This window comes from Mytilus galloprovincialis, chromosome 1, assembly GCF_965363235.1.
Source record: "Mytilus galloprovincialis chromosome 1, xbMytGall1.hap1.1, whole genome shotgun sequence".
Lineage (NCBI taxonomy): Eukaryota > Metazoa > Mollusca > Bivalvia > Mytilida > Mytilidae > Mytilus > Mytilus galloprovincialis.
Genome location: NC_134838.1, coordinates 71,354,956 through 71,376,355, shown reverse-complemented (window position 1 = coordinate 71,376,355; position 21,400 = coordinate 71,354,956). Strand labels below are relative to the sequence as shown.

Genomic DNA, 21,400 nt, shown 5'->3' with positions numbered 1-21,400 from the left:
TATCTTGGAATTATAGACGTAATATAACCAACAATATATATTAGTATTATAGAAAATAAGATTAAAAGTAAATGGAATAAAGATTTTCACTTTTCATTGTCAGATATATGTGGATGAAAGAAGAAGTAAACAATTAGGGACATTTAATATCGTTCAGCATTCGTTTCCAGTTTTAGATATACAAGTTCACAACCAGAATGTCTATGTGATGACTGAGAATACTGTAAGAGTTTATACAATTTATGAATATTGATAAACATGTCATGTATTTTGTATAATCTAGATATATTTCTGAAATTGCCATAACTAATAAATTGCCAAATAATGAGAAAGTCGTCAGAGGGTAAATCACCTCGAATTCTCTTCGTAGGTGGTAAAATTGGTTCCTTTTAATGTTATTAGTTCGATTTTATCCATAAATATAGTTTTTAAAAACCTGTTTGCTCATTTACTGACTAAAAGCGGTTGTAAGATGTTGCAGTTTGGTGCCATACTGCATTACAATTTGAAACATTGGAAAACACAAGTGTAATTGCATTTAAGGTCATAAATATCGCTGATATTGAGTCATGTCCCTCAGATGTACTTTGTCTGGAATGTATGAAATCAACAAATCCGGCTTGCGGATGGGACATTTTACGTGTTAGGTATGTATCATATAGATGTTGACAGAAAAAATCATATAACATAGTATTTACATTAAACTGGACGGCATTTTAATCTTTTATCTCATATTCCTTATACCCTAAATAATATTGTTTTTTAGTTTAAAATTCTACGTTTGATTGTTTTCAGTTATGCTTTGAATGCGCGTCAGTATGATATGAACAGTGTCGAAATATTTTCTGATCATATTCCATTTAGAACCCTAGTGGCAATATATATTTAAACTGGTGTCTGAATATTCTACATCATGTTCATTGATTCTGTGAAATTTGTCAAATACTCAGATGGCAACAGTAGTCTATCGATATTTTAAAATGTGACCAAACAATTAAATTATTGAAAGATATTCAAACGAAGGTACAAAACACTCAGGGAAACTTATGAACTTCAACTGGCAAACAAGTAATTCGTCGACAATTTATGCGTTTTCTGAAATAAATAAAAATTGAGAACAACGAAAACTTGAGCAATTTAAATTGCTGTTGGTTACCAGCTGTTATTCAATTGAACCGCATGTAAGATAACTGGCATACACATGTACTCTACGACAAATTGGACCATTCGTCTTAGAGCTAGAGTGAAACTTGTACTTTGGTTTTTTAAACAGGTAGATTATTATAATTAATATAACCAACGAACTTGACGTAGATGAACATAGTTAACTGAGACAAATGAGATAAAATCATCTTAGTTTTTAATACGATGTTCCCAAACAACTAAAAGCATCATGTTTTGTATTTTTGGACTGTTGAAGGACGATAGGTGTGTGAAGTTACCTGATGAACATGTCGTAAACTATACGTAATGTTATAAATATTGTTTCATGTCAATTTCAATTTTACCGATAGTTTCAAATGTCGATTGATATATAGGACTTAAATTTAGATTAAAGGTGCAATAGATAAAGAATACAATGTATAGCAAAGGGTTATGTGTTATGATTGTTAATGAAGCAACAATCTATCAAAAACAATTGACAAAAGTATAAATAAACTAGAATACTAGAACTACATTTTGTATTTACGCCAGACGCGCGTTTCGTTTACAAAAGACTCATCATTGAAACAAGTTATAAAAAAGCCAAATAAGGTACGAAGTTGAAAAGCATAGATTGTCGATAAATGGACGTCCAACGACACAAATATCACATGTATTTAGGACAGGAACATATATACCGTGAAAAACAATTCTCAGTCGCTCATGAGGGCTGAATATCTAAACTGCACATAGAATATTGGCGTAAAAAAAGGCAGAAAGAGGAAAATGTTTGCCATGTTTAAGCCCACTTTCAAATACTTGTTATTGTTCTTTAAAATGTAGAAATTTGACATTAATCCTAAAACACCGAATTACACTATCCCATGATGACATGTTTTTACATACAGAAATATGGCCAGCGAAAGAACAAACAAATACTTGTCAATTTAAAGTTATTGGTTAACCAGCTATCTGAAGGGCTGGGATATTGACCACCTCTGTAAAAAGTGGGTAGTTTGAATAATAGTTTGAATAATAGCTATAACACCCACAGACCCCTCGTGTGATATTTTAAGGACTGTTTAACGTTGAAAGAGCACTATTTAGTCAAAGTCGTTATCCAGTCTTCTGTCGATTGGTAAATTGACGACCAAAGTTCAATTCACTTTGCAACCTTTTGTCTAACAATACAAAGGGCCTTGTACGTTTCAATTCTTAAAAACAAAATTCAGTAATACACATTCAATACAGCAAAAAAAATCACTCTTTTATAGAGTTAACCCTATGTGTGTTTGTTGTCTATGTCAAATGTAAAATTGCATCTTTTTCACAACACTTATGCTTTGTATTTTGAATAATATAGAATGTTCTGAATTATAGTTGTGCTGTTAATCCTGATAACTCTGCTTGGTGGCTGCCATCTGTTGGAAGACAATGTCTTAAAGTCAATGCAAAAGAATTGGTGATTGATGAAACAACAGATAATGTCAGTATCGTTATTTTATTTTATTTTTTTGTTTATAACTAGCTGAGGTTACATATCGAAACTATACTTAATTTTTGCAACAGTTGACACATATTCTTATATGACGTGCGTCTTTCGCTTTGTGAATAAAACCATGCTCTAAATCAAAAATAATTTGTTTGCGCATGCGTATATTGACTGCTGCAGTATAATGAGTTTTATCAAATTGGCATGCATTTAATATATTTCATTAACTTAAAACATTCAAACTCTTAAATGGTGCACATGTTGTTACTAATTCATTTTTTATGATTTTAATGTGTTGCAATTCACAATTAACATATTTGACCTAGATACGACACCGTTCATGCTGACTGTTCTAAAATCCTCCCTCTGAAAAATCACATTGCCAGTCGTTTGCTTGCTTGTTTACAAACAAAAAAGGGAGGTTCATGAAAGCGCCTACTAAAACACTCTACACTTATACAAATCGTACATAGGAATTCCCTTAATTGTCATAATCAGAATCGAAATAATTGATGCAAGCTATACGTTATTGTAGTTCTAACCTAGGTAGCCATTATATTCGTGTTATTTTTGCCCTCACTATCGCTCGGGAAAAAATGATCACGAATATAATGCCTCCCGATATTAAAACTTCAATTAAGTATAGCTTGCATCAATCATTTCTTAAAAACAAAAATTAACATACGTGTTTAATATTGTTTAACGAAATGACACTTTAAGTACATTAAGTCTTAATAAAGCTGTATCACTCGCACAAACCTGCTGGAAACGGTTTAATCATTTCTATTATTTTACCTTTTCTGAATATTGATGTTTGAACCGTAAAAAAAATTATTTTGGTGATCAAAGTGTTTGTCCTAGACATATTATATAATTATCACGAATGAACAACAAAGAAAACTAAAATAAGTATCGGCAAAATACTAGGTGTCACTTATGAGTGTTGTTGACCATATGGTAACATATTTAAGAAATTTTGGCTTATATTTTGAAAACTAAAAGACGTTGCGAGACAATTTATGATAGGCAAAAAAACGATATAAACACATTAGTAGAAAATATTATCATGGACAGGAGTTGGTCGATATTTAAATGCTTGCGTGAGGCAAATTTGCCTTGTACTCAATAAAAACAACTTTAAAAAGAAAATGTGGTCAACGTGAAAGCTTCTAATAATAAATACGTCATTACCAGGCAAAAGTTATCAAATGTCAACCTTTACATCACACTTATATGAAAACGGAGATGTGACATGATTTTCAATGACACAGTTGTTCACTAGAGACCAAATTGCCTGTTACAGTAATTTAAAAATATCTAATAGGAAAAAACTCTTCCAACAATCATAACCATCCAAACAATTTTTTACACCACACATTTGCCATTTATTATGTTTTAGTCCAAATACCATTAATGCATGGAATCAAATGCATGCAAATTGCCAAATGACCTGTACAATATTCACATGAACTTCAGCTGTAAAGAAAAAAAGCAGTTACATGAGATAAAGTACTCTTTTTTAAATTGGGTAAAACGAATAGATGTCTTCAGTGTGGACAATTCAAAAAATGTAATTGTACTACACACAATGTAAAAAAAAATCAAAAGATACCACGGGACATTAAGATGTCCATCGGAAGATACCAAGACATTTTTGATAAATACTGCACACCAACTTCGCAAATAATACACGATGATATTGAAGTTTAAATTCGAGGTACTGACGTTATTTATTCCTTTTAGAATGTATTCTATTTTGGTAATGTTCATTTGAAGTGGCTTGGTACTTATATATCCCGTCATTGCGATATGGTTCTTTTTTTTTTTTTGTTCTTGTCTTTTATGTGCTGGTCTTTTCTGTCTATATGCCTAATTGTTTTTTCTTTGTTTACATATTTTTTGTTTTTATAGTGATTAAGATAATAACACAATGTTGCTTGTTGAACTCCTATTTCAGACGTTTTTGCCTATTATGACTGTTTGTTTGGTTCTCACATTGTTGTCAATATAATGGAATTTTATACTACTGTCATACAAGAGAGAAAGAGGTTAAGCTAGCTACGAAACCAGGTTTAATCAACCATTTTCTAAATTAAAAAAAAACACTTGTACCAAGTCAGGAATATGACAGTTATCTAACCGTTTAATTTGAGCTTTTGATTTTGCCATTTTAATATGGACTTTCCAATTTGAATTTACATCGGAATTTGGTATTTTTTATATTTTACTTTTCACACAAACAAAACTGGAAACGCCATTACAATTGTTGTTTTACTGATATACATATCACAGCCTAGTTTTGCACAGGCACTTCAGACGACCAGTTTTTCATAGAATAATTCAAATAACTTATTTTGAAAGCACTTGTTTATCTTAGACAAACGCTGTCATGCAGAGTTACAAGACTTTAAGCTTTGAAGGTTATAATCTTAATCTTTTATAAAATTTAACAAAGGTGAATATCAACTTATATTATCGCAAATTCAGTAGTGTTTCTTGTGGAACGTTCCCGTTTTGTGTTCATATTCAATAGAGGAGTGAAAGAGAAATAGAAGAAAAACACTGAATTTAGCAGTTTGATTAAAATAGTTTTTCAACAATCAGGCATCTGACGCAAATATCAAATGATTACCTTTAACTTGTTATTTTATTAATGTAATTGGTGCGGGAACCAACTTTCCGGTAATTATAAATCGCCTTTGTCTTTGATGTTTCACCATTCCAAAGCATGAATTACAAGCAAATCATGTATGCAAAATTTCTATTTTTGTACTTAAAGGTGTCATACCACCAATTAAAAGTCCCTATCTGTTCAACCAAATTTTACAATTTTCACAGCTTTCTAAATATTTTACCTTAAGTTTAACTTCATAGAAACCAGGTATATCCTGAATTGTACATGTATCAGCTTTCTACATGCCAATTTTCAACAGGTGTTCAAAATCATATAAAAAAGAAAAGGTCTTCCGAATAGAGTTACCACTAAAAATAACCCCTGGTTTTCTGGAAATCTTAAATTAGTATACTATGGAGCGCATTAATCCTCAATTTTGAATGCAAACTCATAAACAAGTAAATTTTAGCTCAAAATGGTCTCAATATATTTCTCTTTCACCAAAAGTTTCATTTCTGCCAATTTGTTGGTTAGTTTAAGTAAACAATGACACCAAATGCCACTATTTTTTGTCCGAGTAGGCCTACTTTCACATACGTTCTAAATTTGAGGGAGTAATTGGTGGTATGACACCTAAAGAGACAAAAAAGTTGATTAGAAATCTTTTATTTTGTTTTATTCTTAATCCTTAGTCAATTTGTAGTTAAAAACAGCCTATCTGAGCATTATGCGACTTAAATTAAAATTTTCACAGCTCAATTTAAACTGACTGTATTGTATGACTTTGATAGAAAATACTTGAAAATTTCATTTTGGGCTACAGGAACATTAACTTTCAATAGCAAGATCAGTTTTTGCTGATTTTTCCTTGTTTGTTCTACTTCTTTAGAGACTTTCCACAATTTTTGCAATGAATTTAGTAAAAAATCCAAGGTATTGAAGTGTCAAGGAATATTGACCCCCCTTTTTTTCATCTGGTATCAGTAAAGTACTACAAATTGATCAAAAGTGCAGTCATGGTCATTTTACTGTGTTTATTTACATCAGTTAATAAAATTTAAGATATAAAAATTTCATTTGGAATAATAAATGGTACTTTTGTGAGTTTCTGCAGTGTTTACATTAGGCTATGCTATCTGCCAAGTACATAGTATGACGCAATGATATAAGGGGTAAAAATCAAATAATTTCATTAAATCTGCATGAAAAAATTTGTTTGGGGTTGTAAACAACCTATGTTTCAATGTTTAACACCACAGAATAACTTTCTGTGCATTTATAACATTAGTTAGGACATTTTTTTTTTATATAAAAGCATATTGTCAGGATGGGAAAAGCTAAAAATAGCACTAACTCAAGTTTTAGGCTCTAAATTTGCAATATGTGACATTTTGCCCCCAAAAAGATTGAAATGTGGCTATTATTATCTCAAATGATCAGTTAAGACAAAAAAAAAACAATTATTTTCTGATTTTGATGTTTCACCGCATTTTGCTTAAAGGTGTCATACCACCAATTAAAAGTCCCTATCTGTTCAACCAAATTTTACAATTTTCACAGCTTTCTAAATATTTTACCTTAAGTTTAACTTCATAGAAACCAGGTATATCCTGAATTGTACATGTATCAGCTTTCTACATGCCAATTTTCAACAGGTGTTCAAAATCATATAAAAAAGAAAAGGTCTTCCGAATAGAGGTACCACTAAAAATAACCCCTGGTTTTCTGGAAATCTTAAATTAGTATACTATGGAGCGCATTAATCCTCAATTTTGAATGCAAACTCATAAACAAGTAAATTTTAGCTCAAAATGGTCTCAATATATTTCTCTTTCACCAAAAGTTTCATTTCTGCCAATTTGTTGGTTAGTTTAAGTAAACAATGACACCAAATGCACTATTTTTTGTCCGAGTAGGCCTACTTTCACGTTCTAAATTTGAGGGAGTAATTGGTGGTATGACACCTAAATGTGTACTAGTTGCAATCGGCATAATCGTGTAGTCTTACAAACTGTTTGAAAATAAACTGAAACTAAAGTCAGCGGAAAACTTCATGTTTGTGACATTTTTTTTTTTGCAGAACCACCTAGAAGTTATGTCAGTTCACCTATTGTTTGATCCAGATATTAACTTTTATGGAGGAATTTGTCGGAATGAATTAAGTAATGGTCAGATGATGGAGTTAGATGGATATTATAAATGTTCATTGTCTGTTGGCGATGGTAACTAAAGATTAAGCAATAAAAACCCTACTTTCCAAGTATATATACATTTGTGCATTCAGATGAGCACAACACGACTTGCAAAAACTAAAACTTAAACAATAAAACAAAACCTATCGCAAAAGAAAAGATCTTAGTTTATCTGGTTATATTTTTGATTAATATTTTCTTGATACAATACTACGTAAACAAATCCTTGGCATTCACATTGTAGTTTTTTTTTTCAGAAGAAAAAAAAATTACCACATCAAAATCAATACTGATATTTGGTTATACTAATAAAATAGAGTAAACAGATTTGATCGAGAATATTTGCACTGTAGGTAAACTTATTCTCTGGGTTATTTAAGATTTAGTTCTTATAACTACAAAAACAAATATCTTTTATTTTTTTATTTTTTGTAAAACTAAAACACATGAAGAGACGGTTTGACAGAGTAAAATATTGCAAAACAAAAAATAATATTGTCAGAAGAAAAATAACTTAACATATCACAGAAAAACAGATATTAAGCAAGTCACTAATCGAAGTAAATGTGCTCCGTGAGTGACAATTGGTATATTATTTTTGTTAACCAAACGATAAATTATATAATGGGTATTATCACTGAACTAGTATACATATTTTTTAAGGGACCAGCTGAAGGACGCCTCCGGGTGCGGGAATTTCTCGCTACATTAAAGACTCATTGGTGGACTTCGGCTGTTGTCTGCTCTATGGTCGGGTTGTTGTCACTTTGACACATTCCCCATTTCCTTTCCAAATTTTATTAGATATCTACATGTTGTATACTGTGTCTTCAAACTGTGATAGTTTTATTTCCTTTCAGAACCATTCCAGTTGAATGTGATATTTAACTTTAAGTTAATACACATGGTGGAAGTCATTATAGCGTCAACAACTGTCAATGTATTAAAATGCTCTTCGTTCAGCAGGTATATAACATGCCTCTTTCTCACAAACTATCAAAATCATAGAACTAGAAAAGATAACATTTGTTAAAGGAGCTACATTAAATGCTTTTGAAGAGAGGTTTCTAGACTAGTCTTTTATGTTCAATACTTTTTGTGGAAGGTTTTCAGACGTTTTCTTATATAAAATGGAACTCCAGCATAAAAAAACCGTTATTCAAAAAAGAGAAAAATGGTTAGTGCACAACAAAATTAATATATTACGTCACTTCTACCTCAGGCATAGATTACCTTAGCTGTATTTGGCAAAACTTTTAGGAATGTTTGGTCCTCAATGCTCTTCTCCGTCGTACTTTATTTAGCTTTTTCACATTTTTTAATTCGAGCGTCACTGATGGGTCTTTGCTAGACGTAACACGTGTCTGTTGCAAATACAAAACTTCAATACTGATAAATATGATGATTTTATCGCATACGTTTATTCGGAAAATAGATTCTTTCACAACACCCTGTTATTTACGATACTTACCCACTCAATATAAATACATGTTCGGACTTTTAAATGCTAGAATTAACAAAAATTTTAAAAATATCGAAAATCGATTAAATGAGTTAAGAGATTTAACTGTGTACAGTAGAAATATATATCATTATTTAATTATCTAATTGATATGCTTATTACGATGTCCCGATATGATATTGCTGGAAAGTAAGACGAGACAAATTCAATAAACTTGTGGTTTTTGAAAATTATAAAACTGGACAGAACAGATGTCTGTATTTTGACATATTTTTTCGATCTTAGGCCTTAAAATACTTCTAAAGGTGTCCGATCTGAAAGTTAACATACATTTTTTCTATTCCCGATTTAGCTGTTATGTCTGAGTATAAGTTCGCATGGTATGCGATGTAGCATTGCAGAAGACGCTAAAAGAGGGGCGAAAGATAAAAGAGGAACATTCAAACTCATAGATCAAAAATAAACTGACAATGCTATGGCTACAAAAAAAGATAAACAGATAAACAAAAGTACAAAAAACACAATTATGTCAACTGATATTCATCAGATCATTACTGAAGAGAGAAGTTTATTGTCAAAATGCAAATCTTGTGAAGAACATTTAATGCAGTTAATGGTACTTCCTTAATCGGTCTCTTCCTTATCAAACAAAAAGATTACAACATCGATAAACTAATGTCGCATTTATTTAAAAATTCATATTCTCTGACAGTGTTTTATATTTCTTGAGGCGGCAGACGAAAGAGATACGGGTGACTAATAGGAAATATAGTTAATGTCCCGTGTAAAGGCGTCATAACAACTATATTTTGCGGGATTTTCCTAATTTCATCATTTATAACACTTCGATTCTGATATTTGATTTGTGCACATGGTACATGAGGTCTTTTGATCTTTTCATATCGTCTACTACAATATATTATATATGTTTCCTTTACATGGTTTTTAAGAAATGTCTTCAAACTTATTATAAAATGAATTTATAGCTGCGGTGCATGTGCAAATACAACTGGTTGCTTTTGGTGCCTGGAAACCGTAGCATGCGTTAGACATACCTCACCCTGTGCTACCTCAGTAAACATTTCGGTAAGTTATTCAGAAGAATGATATACGGGATTGATGAACGAGTTATATTGCAATATCAGTTCATTTGCATTGTTCCATTTTTACATTTTTCGACAAGCAACAGTCACATTACAGGTTTATTCCTTAACACGATAAACTATTTTGTTATACATTAGATACATGTATACATGTACAAATGAATTCAAAACAAATAACTATACATGTACATATACCGTCCCTAATTGATATATTAGTGTGCTGTTGACGGGGATACCCTCATTTTAGATATGGATACTCTATATACTGGACATACCGTTATCAGAAATATTGGAACCCTACAATTTTAGATTCACTATTGTGTAGGTACCTAAAAATGTTCTATGAAAAAAAAAAAAAAATCTTCAAAGAATGGCACAATATCATAATAGAATAGCTTTGTTGAGAGAGTATAACTTGTTTGTTAAATTTTTTTCTCTGACAGCTGAGTTTTTGATACCCTCGGCAGGATTGTCAACAAAAAATAATTTAAACATTACCCTTATCAGGAACTCACTTAATCAAGAACAAAAAGCAAAAAAAAACTGTATTGCGTCAAAACATAACAGCAATGGTATTTTATTGCCTGTGTTTGAACCGTAGTTTCTGAAGGAAAGAACGTATGTCAAGTAATCAACAGATAATTTAAAGAGATGGTTTTAGGTCCATTTCTTTCAACTTTTTCAGTATGAATGTTTGAGGTGAGGGAAAAACTAGAAAACGCGCCTAGAACGACCAATGAGCTGATATCGTCATATAATATTTAACTGTAACTCAGTAGCGGTTTCATCTTCTCTCTATACATAAAAAAAAATGTGCCGGTTACCCAATTGCGAGTAGATTTCATACTTTTTTCCCACTATTGAGGCATCATCATTTTTGTTTGTTTTATCAGTCATAATTATAGCCAGCACAGATAGAACCACTAATAGAAGAGGACATAATTACACTTCTAGAGGACCTGAGTTCACATATATGCAACAAAGTGTTTGTTTTGTATATTTGGACTCTTATTTGGTTTTTAAACACACGAATATTTAATTTGTGTACGCCTCGTCGCAAATAGTCATAGCTAAGTCATAAACTCTAATGTCTTGAATTGTAAAAGATCTATCAACGTGAAAAATAACCAATAATCATGAATTTGTCCACCAAAGCACACGTCAAGTATTTGACGGTTTGAAATAAAAACATTTTTCTCAAAAATATGCAGCTCGGGGAGAATCAGTTGTCACTTTAAGATTCCAACTTGTTTATAGCGGTTGTGTTTACATCGCTCTCTTTCAAACTGATATAAATTGTTTTTAAAGTCAATAAAACATTGTTTCGACATCACACTGTTAACCTTCTTTTACATGCGCGTCAAGAATGCGAAAAGACGTACAATCCAAGGTAAACTCAAAAGTTGGTACTTGATACTATTCTGCAAAAAATACGGTGTTTATGAGTTAGAGCAAATATCGATCGGGACAGAATGATATGTCAAGGAAAGATTACATCTTCCCGGAACCATCACTTATTACTTAGTGAGCTAGCAAGTAAAATATTAAACTCAGCGTGTCGGTTAAGAACACAGCAGGAATTATATTCATATCTTATTATGATATTCTCGTTTTGAATATGCCCTAATTACACCACTGTCTCGGGTGAGGGGGAGGGTTAGGATCCCGCTAACATAGTTAACTCCGCCACATTTTGTTTGTATGTGCCTTTCCCAAGTCAGGGCTGTAATTCACTGCTTGTCGTTTGTTTATTTGTAACATTTTTTTTTTTTACATAAATTAGGCCGTTAGTTTTCTCGTTTAAATTGTTTTACATTGTCATTTCGGGGCGTTTTATAGCTGACTATGTGATATGAGCTTTGATCATTGTTTAAGACCGTACGGTGACCTATAGTTGTTAATTTCTGTGTCAAATGGTCTCTTGTAGAAAGTTGTCTCAATAGCAATCCTACTAAATCTTCTTTTTTTATAATCTTGACATTGAACGTTAAACAGCCTATCATTCAATCGCCGTAACAGGTCAGAATATAGCTTGAACATACTTCGTGTTGAAATCTTCAACATTCGGTATCTGCCTGTACCAAGTGTAGATCCTATCATGCAGTTGCTTTGATGAGTTATTTTATATCATATAATTGTTTTAGGTTATCTGTTTTAGCGTATCAGGTCAATGATGTTTCATGTTTGGCATTGTTTCACATTTGTCATGTCAAGACGTTCAGATCTTTTGGTGTGTGCTTGTATTTTGATCATACATGAAGTCCGTTAAGTTACTTATAGTTGCTTCATCCACCTCCTATTGTCACTTGAATGATACATGAAGTAGTATCACTGGGGAGGCTTATACGTGTTGGCCTTATAAAAAACCAGTTGTGTTTCGGGGCATTAGATGTTGTACATATCCTTTATTGCACAACTGTTTAGAAATACGGTATAAAGACCAGATTGGTTGATATAATGTATAATTCGTTTAGTGTTTGTTTAGTCTGTTAAATTTTTATTTTGGTTAAAGATGACTAGAGACCAATGTCCGAGATTAACAAGTACTACAGTATTCATACAGGATAGTGACACAACAGTTCTAACTGAAAATGTGATTATCCATGTCATTAATTTATATAAATATGTAAGTAAATAATTTATATTTTAGTTAATTAAATATTATGTCAATCAATTTTACAAATGCTAATATTTGAAGAAAAACTTCCATGTGTATCATTTGGAAGCCTCTTACAGCAATTTCATTTAGTTTCCTCCTCAATGCAATATTACACCATACATGACGTCGTATAATATGATTGCAATTGAAATTAAGTATAAATTAGGCCGTTAAACAGGTGGCATGCATCGATGTTTCCTATCAGGGAGGACATTGCGTTTTCGCCAAGACAAGATCTTCACGACGACAGACTTGAGGCCCTCTGGATAGACATCTTAATACCAAAGACCAAGACGATTACTATTGGGACCGTTTACAGACCACCAAAAGAGGCGTCCTTTCTTATTAACTTTGAAGAAATATTAAATAAATTAAATCAATTAAATGAATTGTACATTGATGGTGATATAAATATATGTGTATTACATAAAAAGTCATCTTTATATAAAAACTATATGAATATTTTACAAATGTCAAATTTGAAGCAATTGTTATGTGAACCAAAAAGAATAACTGAAAACAGTAAAACTTTATTAGATCATGTAATTGTTAACTCTGAAGACAGAGTCAGTCAATCGGGTGTTATTCCAATTGGACTTAGTGATCATTTTATGACATATTTTACTAGAAAATTTGAGAGAAAAACAATTTCAGATAGTGGAGAAATTTAATCAAAATAAGATCCACCAAAAATTATAATAAAGAGGACTTCTGTAAAAAATTAAATGATGCTAATTGGTCTGAATTATATTTATGTAGAGACGTGAATGGAACTTGGGCAAAATTTAAAGATATTTTTACTTCTATTTTAAATGAAGCAGCTCCTAAAAGAGATATTAAAATAAAAAAAACATACAGAGCCATGGATGACTTCTGAAATTTTTGAACTTATTCAAAAAAAGAGATCTGCTTTTGAGTATATATAAAAAAACAAATAGTAAACATTTTTATTACGATTATTGTAAATGCAGAAATAAAACCCAGAGAGAGGTAAACAAAGCTAAGTCTTCATATTTTGAAAACAAAATAAAAGAAAATAAAAATAATCCAAAAAATATCTGGAAAGAGTTTAAAAGTATGGGTTACAGTACAAAACAGAAGGAGAAAAGTAAAGTTGTAATTAATATAGATAATGAGAACTGTCATGACTCAAATACAGTGGCTAACTATTTTAATAACTTTTTAACAACTATAGCTGATAACTTAGTATCAAAATTACCACCAGTTCCAAAAGTGTTTGATATCAAAACAGACATATTTTAAAAAAAATTACAACACCGTTTGTTGTAATGATTTGAATTTTGAATTAAAACCTGTGACTGAAGAATATATTTTTAAACAGTTACAACAACTCAATCCAAGTAAAAGTACTGGATTTGATGGAATACCATCAAGGTTTTAAAGAGATGGCTCAAGTATTTTAGCAATGCCAATTACTTATATAGTTAACTTGTCAATAACTTCAGGCATAGTACCTGATGAGATGAAAACAGCTAGAGTGTGTTGTAATATATATAGGGGGTTGAATCCGCGTTTCCGGAAATACTGTTCAGTCCGTATATGATTTTGTTATATACATGTATGTAATCGTAATCAAAATGTACTGTCTCTTTTTCGTTTTGCAAGTGCCATTAAAGGACGTAATTTTATTAGCTGTTGATATTTTGCCTCTCGCACCCCCATACAGGATCATTACATGGCGGAGGACCCGAAATATAACTTCATTCAAAGGACTTTATTTGTGTAAACCTGAACTGAAATGAACTGAAATTTTTTTCCCATAATTTTCACTGAAGTGGGAAAACCACGTGGGTGGTCAAATTTTTGTATGTGTGTCCGAATTATTAGAAATAACATTTTCATTTATTAACAATATATTAAGTGTACTTTACATTTTCCTATGAGTTATTTAGTTCATTTCATTGGAGAACCGGCTCAAAATGCCCGTTGGCTAAATGAGTCCCGATTTTGACAAGAAAACCCGTGATTTGATAAACCACCGACCACCTCCACAAATTCTTTAAGTCGTTTTGTGTCCGTGAGGGTTTACCTCATGATACACCGTTTTTTTAATGTTTTATTCAGACGTGAGCGTTTAATTTTATGGAACGCTCATATTGTACATATTTGTTGTAAAATTCAAGACAATTGCCAATGCTTGACGAGGATGTTTATTTTGAACCTTTTTGTCCGTGAGATTTATCTCATGACAATTTATTAATCTGTGTACAGCGATGTTTTTCTTGAACTTATTGTCCGTGAGATTTATCTCATGACAATGCCCTTTGATGATGGTACAACGACTTTTTCTGGCGAACTTTTCATGTTTTTGTCCGTGGGATTTATCTCATGACAATCCGTTACTATGATATCAGATGAAATTCAGTACAGAGCGGAGCCCTATTTCAATGTTATTCAAATAAGAACTTTTTTTTTAAATATACGGACATTAGTTTGTTTGCATATATAATATACATGTACATGGAAACTGATTATTAACTGCTTAAGATTGATTTTGCATATGTTGATATTACTTATCTTTTTGAAATACTTGAACAATTCGTATTATGTATGTTTAATTTGCTTGATTTTTTCTATTATTCTGAGGAAAATAATGAACGATTGTTGATATTGCGTATACATGACATTATGCTAAACACATTTTTATACATGTAGATTTTTATTTCAATTTCATTCACATGAGTATCAAGTTTGAATTATCTAGTCATTAATATTTGATTTATTTAATTTTGTAACATAATAGCAGAAAGTTGGTACTGCGTTTTCAGATTTGTAATTCAATAATTATTTTCTATGAAAAATGCAGAATTTTGTATCTTTATATTGAACATCGATCTTTACTATTTTTGAAATATGTTGATGAGATCGTATGAATATGGTTCATTTTGTATTTAGTGGATTTTTAAGGAAACACGATAGTGATATACAGTTTCATTAGCAAACAAATTGAGGAAAATGTAGAGAGAATGTTTTTTTTTTTTTTTTTTTTTTTTTTGCATTGTATAAAGACGGAAATCTGTAGTTAACGTCCTTTTGGAACTTTTATGACGATTGTATTATCTAGGATCTATGTTAGTGATATCGAAATAATTTCATAAATAAACCCCGTGAATTGAATCTTTCTGATATGTTTTATCTGTTAGCAATTTTATATTTTTTATGAGAGTGTGTGTGCGTAAATGGGTTTGGTGCACCATGATTCTGTGAGAGACAGTTGATATATTTTTTTGAAACTTGCAACTTATGAAATGTGATCATTATAGGACATCTTCACAATATTGTAAGAGTTAGGGGCTCTGTTGAATTTATTACTCAATGATACATGTATCACGAAACAATTTCGGATCTGTAAAAATATATTTAACTACTAACTTTCAAAAGTTGAGATTTCGCAACGTCAGATAATTGTAATTTTTCATGCTGTGTTTTGAGATGGTATATGAGTTGGTGCATATATATTGTAAAGCGAATTCAACCCTGAGCAAAATTTACATTTTTCTTTTGTCGGGGGGATGTAATATATATAGGGGGTTGAATCCGCGTTTCCGGAAATACTGTTCAGTCCGTATATGATTTTGTTATATACATGTATGTAATCGTAATCACATGTACTGTCTCTTTTTCGTTTTGCAAGTGCCATTAAAGGACGTAATTTTATTAGCTGTTGATATTTTGCATCTCGCACCCCCATACAGGATCATTACAGTGTCCTATATTTAAGAAAAATAGTAGACTGGATGTCGGAAATTATCGACCAGTCAGTATTTTAATTGTAGTTTCTAAAATTGTTGAAAGATCAGTATATTCACAACTTGAAAAATATCTGGTGGAAAATTATCTACTTTATAATTTACAATCTGGTTTCAGATCTGCTTATTCTACAGATACATGTCTTATACATTTGTTAGATCATATTAAAAATGAAACTGCTAAGGGACTTTATACTGGAATGATAATGTTAGATTTACAAAAAGCCTTTGACACTGTCGACCATCTTATATTGTGTAACAAACTACAAAAAATGGGTGTCAAATGTACTAAATGGTTTGAATCATATTTATGTAATAGACAACAAAAAGTTAGTATTAATGGTACTGAATCTGATTTAAGATATATTACATGTGGAGTACCACAAGGGAGTATTTTAGGACCACTTTTATTTCTATATTATGTTAATGACATGTCTATAAGTATTATTAAAGACTGCAAAATTTTATTATATGCAGATGATAGTACCATACTTTACTCTCATAAGAACCCAGAAGTTATATCGGGGAAACTGGGTAAAGAACTTGAATCTTGTAGCAAATGGATGATTGATAATAAATTATCACTTCATTTGGGGAAAACAGAAACTATTCTGTTTGGGTCAAAACGTAAATTATCTAAATTCGTAACTTTGATGTTACTTGTAATAATCACACAATTTCCTCGCAAAATTGTGTGAAATATTTAGGCCTTAATATAGATAATTCTCTTTCTGGAGAAAAAAATTTAAATAATATTATTCAAAAGATAAATTCAAGATTGAAGTTCCTATACAGACAGGCAAAATGTTTATCAGAACAATCAAGAAAGACTTTAGTAACAGCTTTAATTCATTTTGACTATGCCTGTTCTGCATAGTATGCTGGTGTCAGCAAAAAATATAAAGATAAGTTACAAGTATTACAAAACAAATGTGTTAGATTTATAAAAAACACTGGATATAGATTAAAAGTTGACCATAATGTATTGAATAGTATTGGTTATGTTAACATTGAAAATCGTGTTAAACAATTGAGATTAAACCATGTACATAATATTTATTACCACCATTGTCCAAATTATATGTATTCAAATACAAAGGTGAGACATTTACATCACCATTTCACACGAAATAGTGAATATAACTTCTGGGTTCCTCCAGTAAAAAGTCAACAAAAAGACACATTTTATTTTAATGGCATGGCATACAAGATTGGAATATGTTGCCAATTAAGGTTAAAACAAATAAAGAAAATAAAAGATTTCAAAATTAGCGTCAAAGAGCACTTAACCAAAAGTTATAGTGCGGTTTCATCAGACTCCTTTTTATATTATTAATCATATTTTTATATAAATTTCATTTTATATGAATTTTTATGTCATATTAATTTGTGTGTTATCTTTTTTTGTATGCCGAACACTATACGCCGTTTACATGAAGGGACCCCATTGGAAACAAGCTTTAGAGCATTCATGGGTGACAAATGTATCCCTGATAAAATATCAGCAAATTGTTTCATACACTTAAGGATACTGCACTCATAAAATGCCAGTATATTTTACCATATTATGTGTTAGTATTGTCTATAGCTATATATCGTATATATATATATTGTGTATTGTAATTATAAATATGCTTGATATTTTATTGAATAAAATATTATTATTATTATCACTGCAGTTAAGGGGTAAACCTTTCTTTTTTATTCCCTTTTTCTTTCAATAATAACAATCCTAGACAAACATTAAATATCAATGGCAATCACATCTTTTTTTAGGTATACACCTGAAAACAAGTATTGCGACACTTCCATTGAAAACAATGTAAAATGACACGATGCTCGGTCTATTCACATAATGAAGCAAGTGTTAAAAAAAATAATTAAATTTTAAGTCCTAATTTTTTTTCTTTTTATAGGGTAAAAGCACGGGTAAACTGCGATGCGTTGTTGGTGATGAAGAGTACGCAGTTGTGGTAAATGACTCATATACTCATGTTGTATGTCAGGATGTAAAGGTATATAAACGTGCTAAACATTGCGCACGACATATGATTTTAAGGCAGCAGTAGATGACCGATAATCCTATTTCACAATTTTGTTTAGTACATTCCAAAAACAAGTAACAAGATTGAGTACATGGCAGGGCTTTCAAACTGATCGAGAACATATACGATAAGTGTTTCATTCAGTGTTTGCATTAATATCTACAGATTGTAGATAATGAAATCACTTCTCTTGTGAGTAGAAACATAGACTAATCCGTATCGTTCAACAACATTTGTCGACTATAATAAAACTGATGTAGCATGAATTTCAAAACTTCTTCCACATAATCCTGTCAGAACAAATTTACATCTGGCGCTCTAATGATAATGTTGATGGTATAATGTGCATATGTAAGGACTTATCGTCGGTTCGGACCGAAATAGTCAGCAGGTCAGAAAAAGGATAAATTGTGTAAGAATTAGAGAAAAATGTTTATTTTGCCCCATTTTATCATTGTCATAATGTATGCTAATATATATATAACGTGACGTTACCCAAATTGCACCTATTCATACATTTTTTTCATATACGGTTTTTTTATGACAAAACACAAATTCCATTCTGTCTTTATTTTGTATCCGTATCCTTTTTTATTATATATATACACCAATTTGATTTTTAATCCATTTTGAGTCATAGAAAAATGGGTTTTAATCGACATCCAAACTATTCATGATTCCATAATGAAGAGTACCCAAATTGCATCCATGCTTAAATTCACATCATTAATAACCAAATAACAGATGTTTTGTTTTATTTTTTTCAAATATTTCGAACCAATTGACATTACTGCATGCTCACTATTTTTTTATTTTTAAATTGATGCTTGTGACATATTTTTTGCCTGGTTAATTTTTTACAAGATAACTTTTTGTGGACGTCGCATGGCGGCGTTTTCGTACATTTTTCTTTCATAGTGAAAGCTTCATCTGCTGATATAAAACGTTTAGTGTATATTTGAATATGTTCACCTATTTTGTAAGACGTGTATAATGTCAAAAAATCAAAATAAAACTTGTTTAGTCTCAAAAGAAAACGTTTGAAAATTGTTAAGCTGTTAATGTTGAATAGGTGTAATATGGGTACTCAGTGTAATTTGGGTATCCTGACGTTATATATATAGTGTTACATTGTATCAGGTCTAACCTGGAGTATAATAACTTGTGAAATGTTTCACATGGCTTACTTCAGTAGGAATTGTGCTTGCCACTTGGGTAAACTATTACCTAAATATCCGGGTAGAAGTCATGAAAACCTTGACGTCTGCAAACATTGAACTTGGTCATTGATACATACTTCTTTCATTCAATTTGCTTGTTCTAACGGCAATAATGATAAAGTTCAAACAAAATTACGGAAAATTTCTAACTTTGTAATTATGACATATCACTTCTACAGAATGCTTTCCATCAAATTACATACAGTTTAGACACAAGCACACTCTTGTTTGTGTAAATTCTACGAAAATGAGTTTAGAGGTCGTCAATAGGTCTTAATTTTCCTTAACTTACTAGTAAAATTATACTTTTTACTTTGACGTCTTTTATGGTGTATCTGACATTATTATTATTATAATTATTGATATTTGTATATTTTTACTTGTAATATTTTCTATTATATGACTGTGAGCATATTCTTTATGACAAGAGAGCTTACAATATCGACACATACGATCACTGCCCATTTGTATAAACAGCAAATCCGATTGTTTGTTTTTTTTTAAATTATTTTTAAATTGCCTGATTACTGAGTCTTCACTTCTATGTGTATCTAATTATTGAAACAACCTTAAAAAACAAAGTCAATTTGTAATTCAGCAGTGTTTTTTGTTTGCATTAGTTTGAGATCATTAACAAAACTAACGTCTCTGATTAAGTTAATATTAAACGAACGTCGGTTTTAAATAGACAAAGAAAAATTGCCATTATCATATATGTTTTCCTTGGTATCAATTCTACTTCAATTTAACAACAAAAAATATTTTACCTTGGTAATAGAGGAATCGCTTCGCAATTTTCGAATACGAAATATAAGTGTTTATGTTTTATAGCAAGTGTAATGTATACTCGTACTTGTAGGCTCCAAGATTAGACAATACGAAACTGTATCTAGAGTATGATGGTTCAAGATTAGATAACGCTGCCGATGTAGAAGGTAAGTTTTTTCACGGTCCTAAACTTCCTACCTTACAATGTGAACGTGTTTAAGAATATTTAATAGGTATAAAGGTACACTTCATAGTGTCTATTTTAATATATTCAATTCAAAAATAGTGTTTCAGGCAGTAATACTTACCTTTTTATATTAAATTGTCATGTCAGTTGTATAAAAAAAAGAAATATTTTCATTATTGACTGCAGTCAAGGCGTTTTTTACCCAACAATTTTTTTTTTAAATATGTTAAGTTCTTTGTTGATGATGAAGATTATATGTTTTTGCAAATTTATTCAAATTGATATTTTAAGTAAATAAACTTATCAATGAAACCAAGATTGTTACTTTGTATATACGCCAGACGCTCATGCTGTCTATATAATACTCACCATTGACGCTCGAATTAAACATGGGTTGAAAGAAACAAAAAGTAAATTGATGGATGGCTATTGCTATTTTAGTATATCAGTGTAACGACTATAGTAGCAGTTGTGGAGTTTGTAAATATCACAAAACCAAGGGATACAAATGTGATTGGTGTGGCTCATGCAAAACTACTATTGATGGTGCACCAGAGACATGTAAACAAGATAGAGTTGGTCAATGTCAGCCATCAGTATCAGGGGTAACTATCTAAAGAAATTATGTTGAATAACCATTTTTGCGAGTTTTGGGTATGAAAAGTCCTTGAAATTGTTGTTGAAAAATTTTCTTTGAAGTTTCTGAATTCTATTTATTAGATACCGGTAAAATGTACAATATCGA

The 21,400-nt window shown here is 30.9% G+C and overlaps 1 protein-coding gene across 2 annotated transcripts in view; it reads left to right on the top strand.

Moving 5' to 3' along the window:
- Positions 1-549: 549 nt before the first annotated feature.
- Positions 550-21,400, top strand: part of LOC143082973 (plexin-2-like) — a 45,149-nt gene continuing 24,298 nt past the window's right edge. For both annotated transcript variants that reach the window (XM_076259036.1, XM_076259026.1), the window contains exons 1-9: positions 550-647; positions 2,524-2,629; positions 7,330-7,471; positions 8,302-8,407; positions 9,890-9,989; positions 12,519-12,632; positions 18,352-18,450; positions 20,560-20,635; positions 21,097-21,260. In XM_076259036.1, coding sequence (XP_076115151.1) covers positions 601-647; positions 2,524-2,629; positions 7,330-7,471; positions 8,302-8,407; positions 9,890-9,989; positions 12,519-12,632; positions 18,352-18,450; positions 20,560-20,635; positions 21,097-21,260 — 954 coding nt within the window. In that variant the 5' untranslated portion in view covers positions 550-600. The remainder of the gene's footprint in view (positions 648-2,523; positions 2,630-7,329; positions 7,472-8,301; positions 8,408-9,889; positions 9,990-12,518; positions 12,633-18,351; positions 18,451-20,559; positions 20,636-21,096; positions 21,261-21,400) is intronic.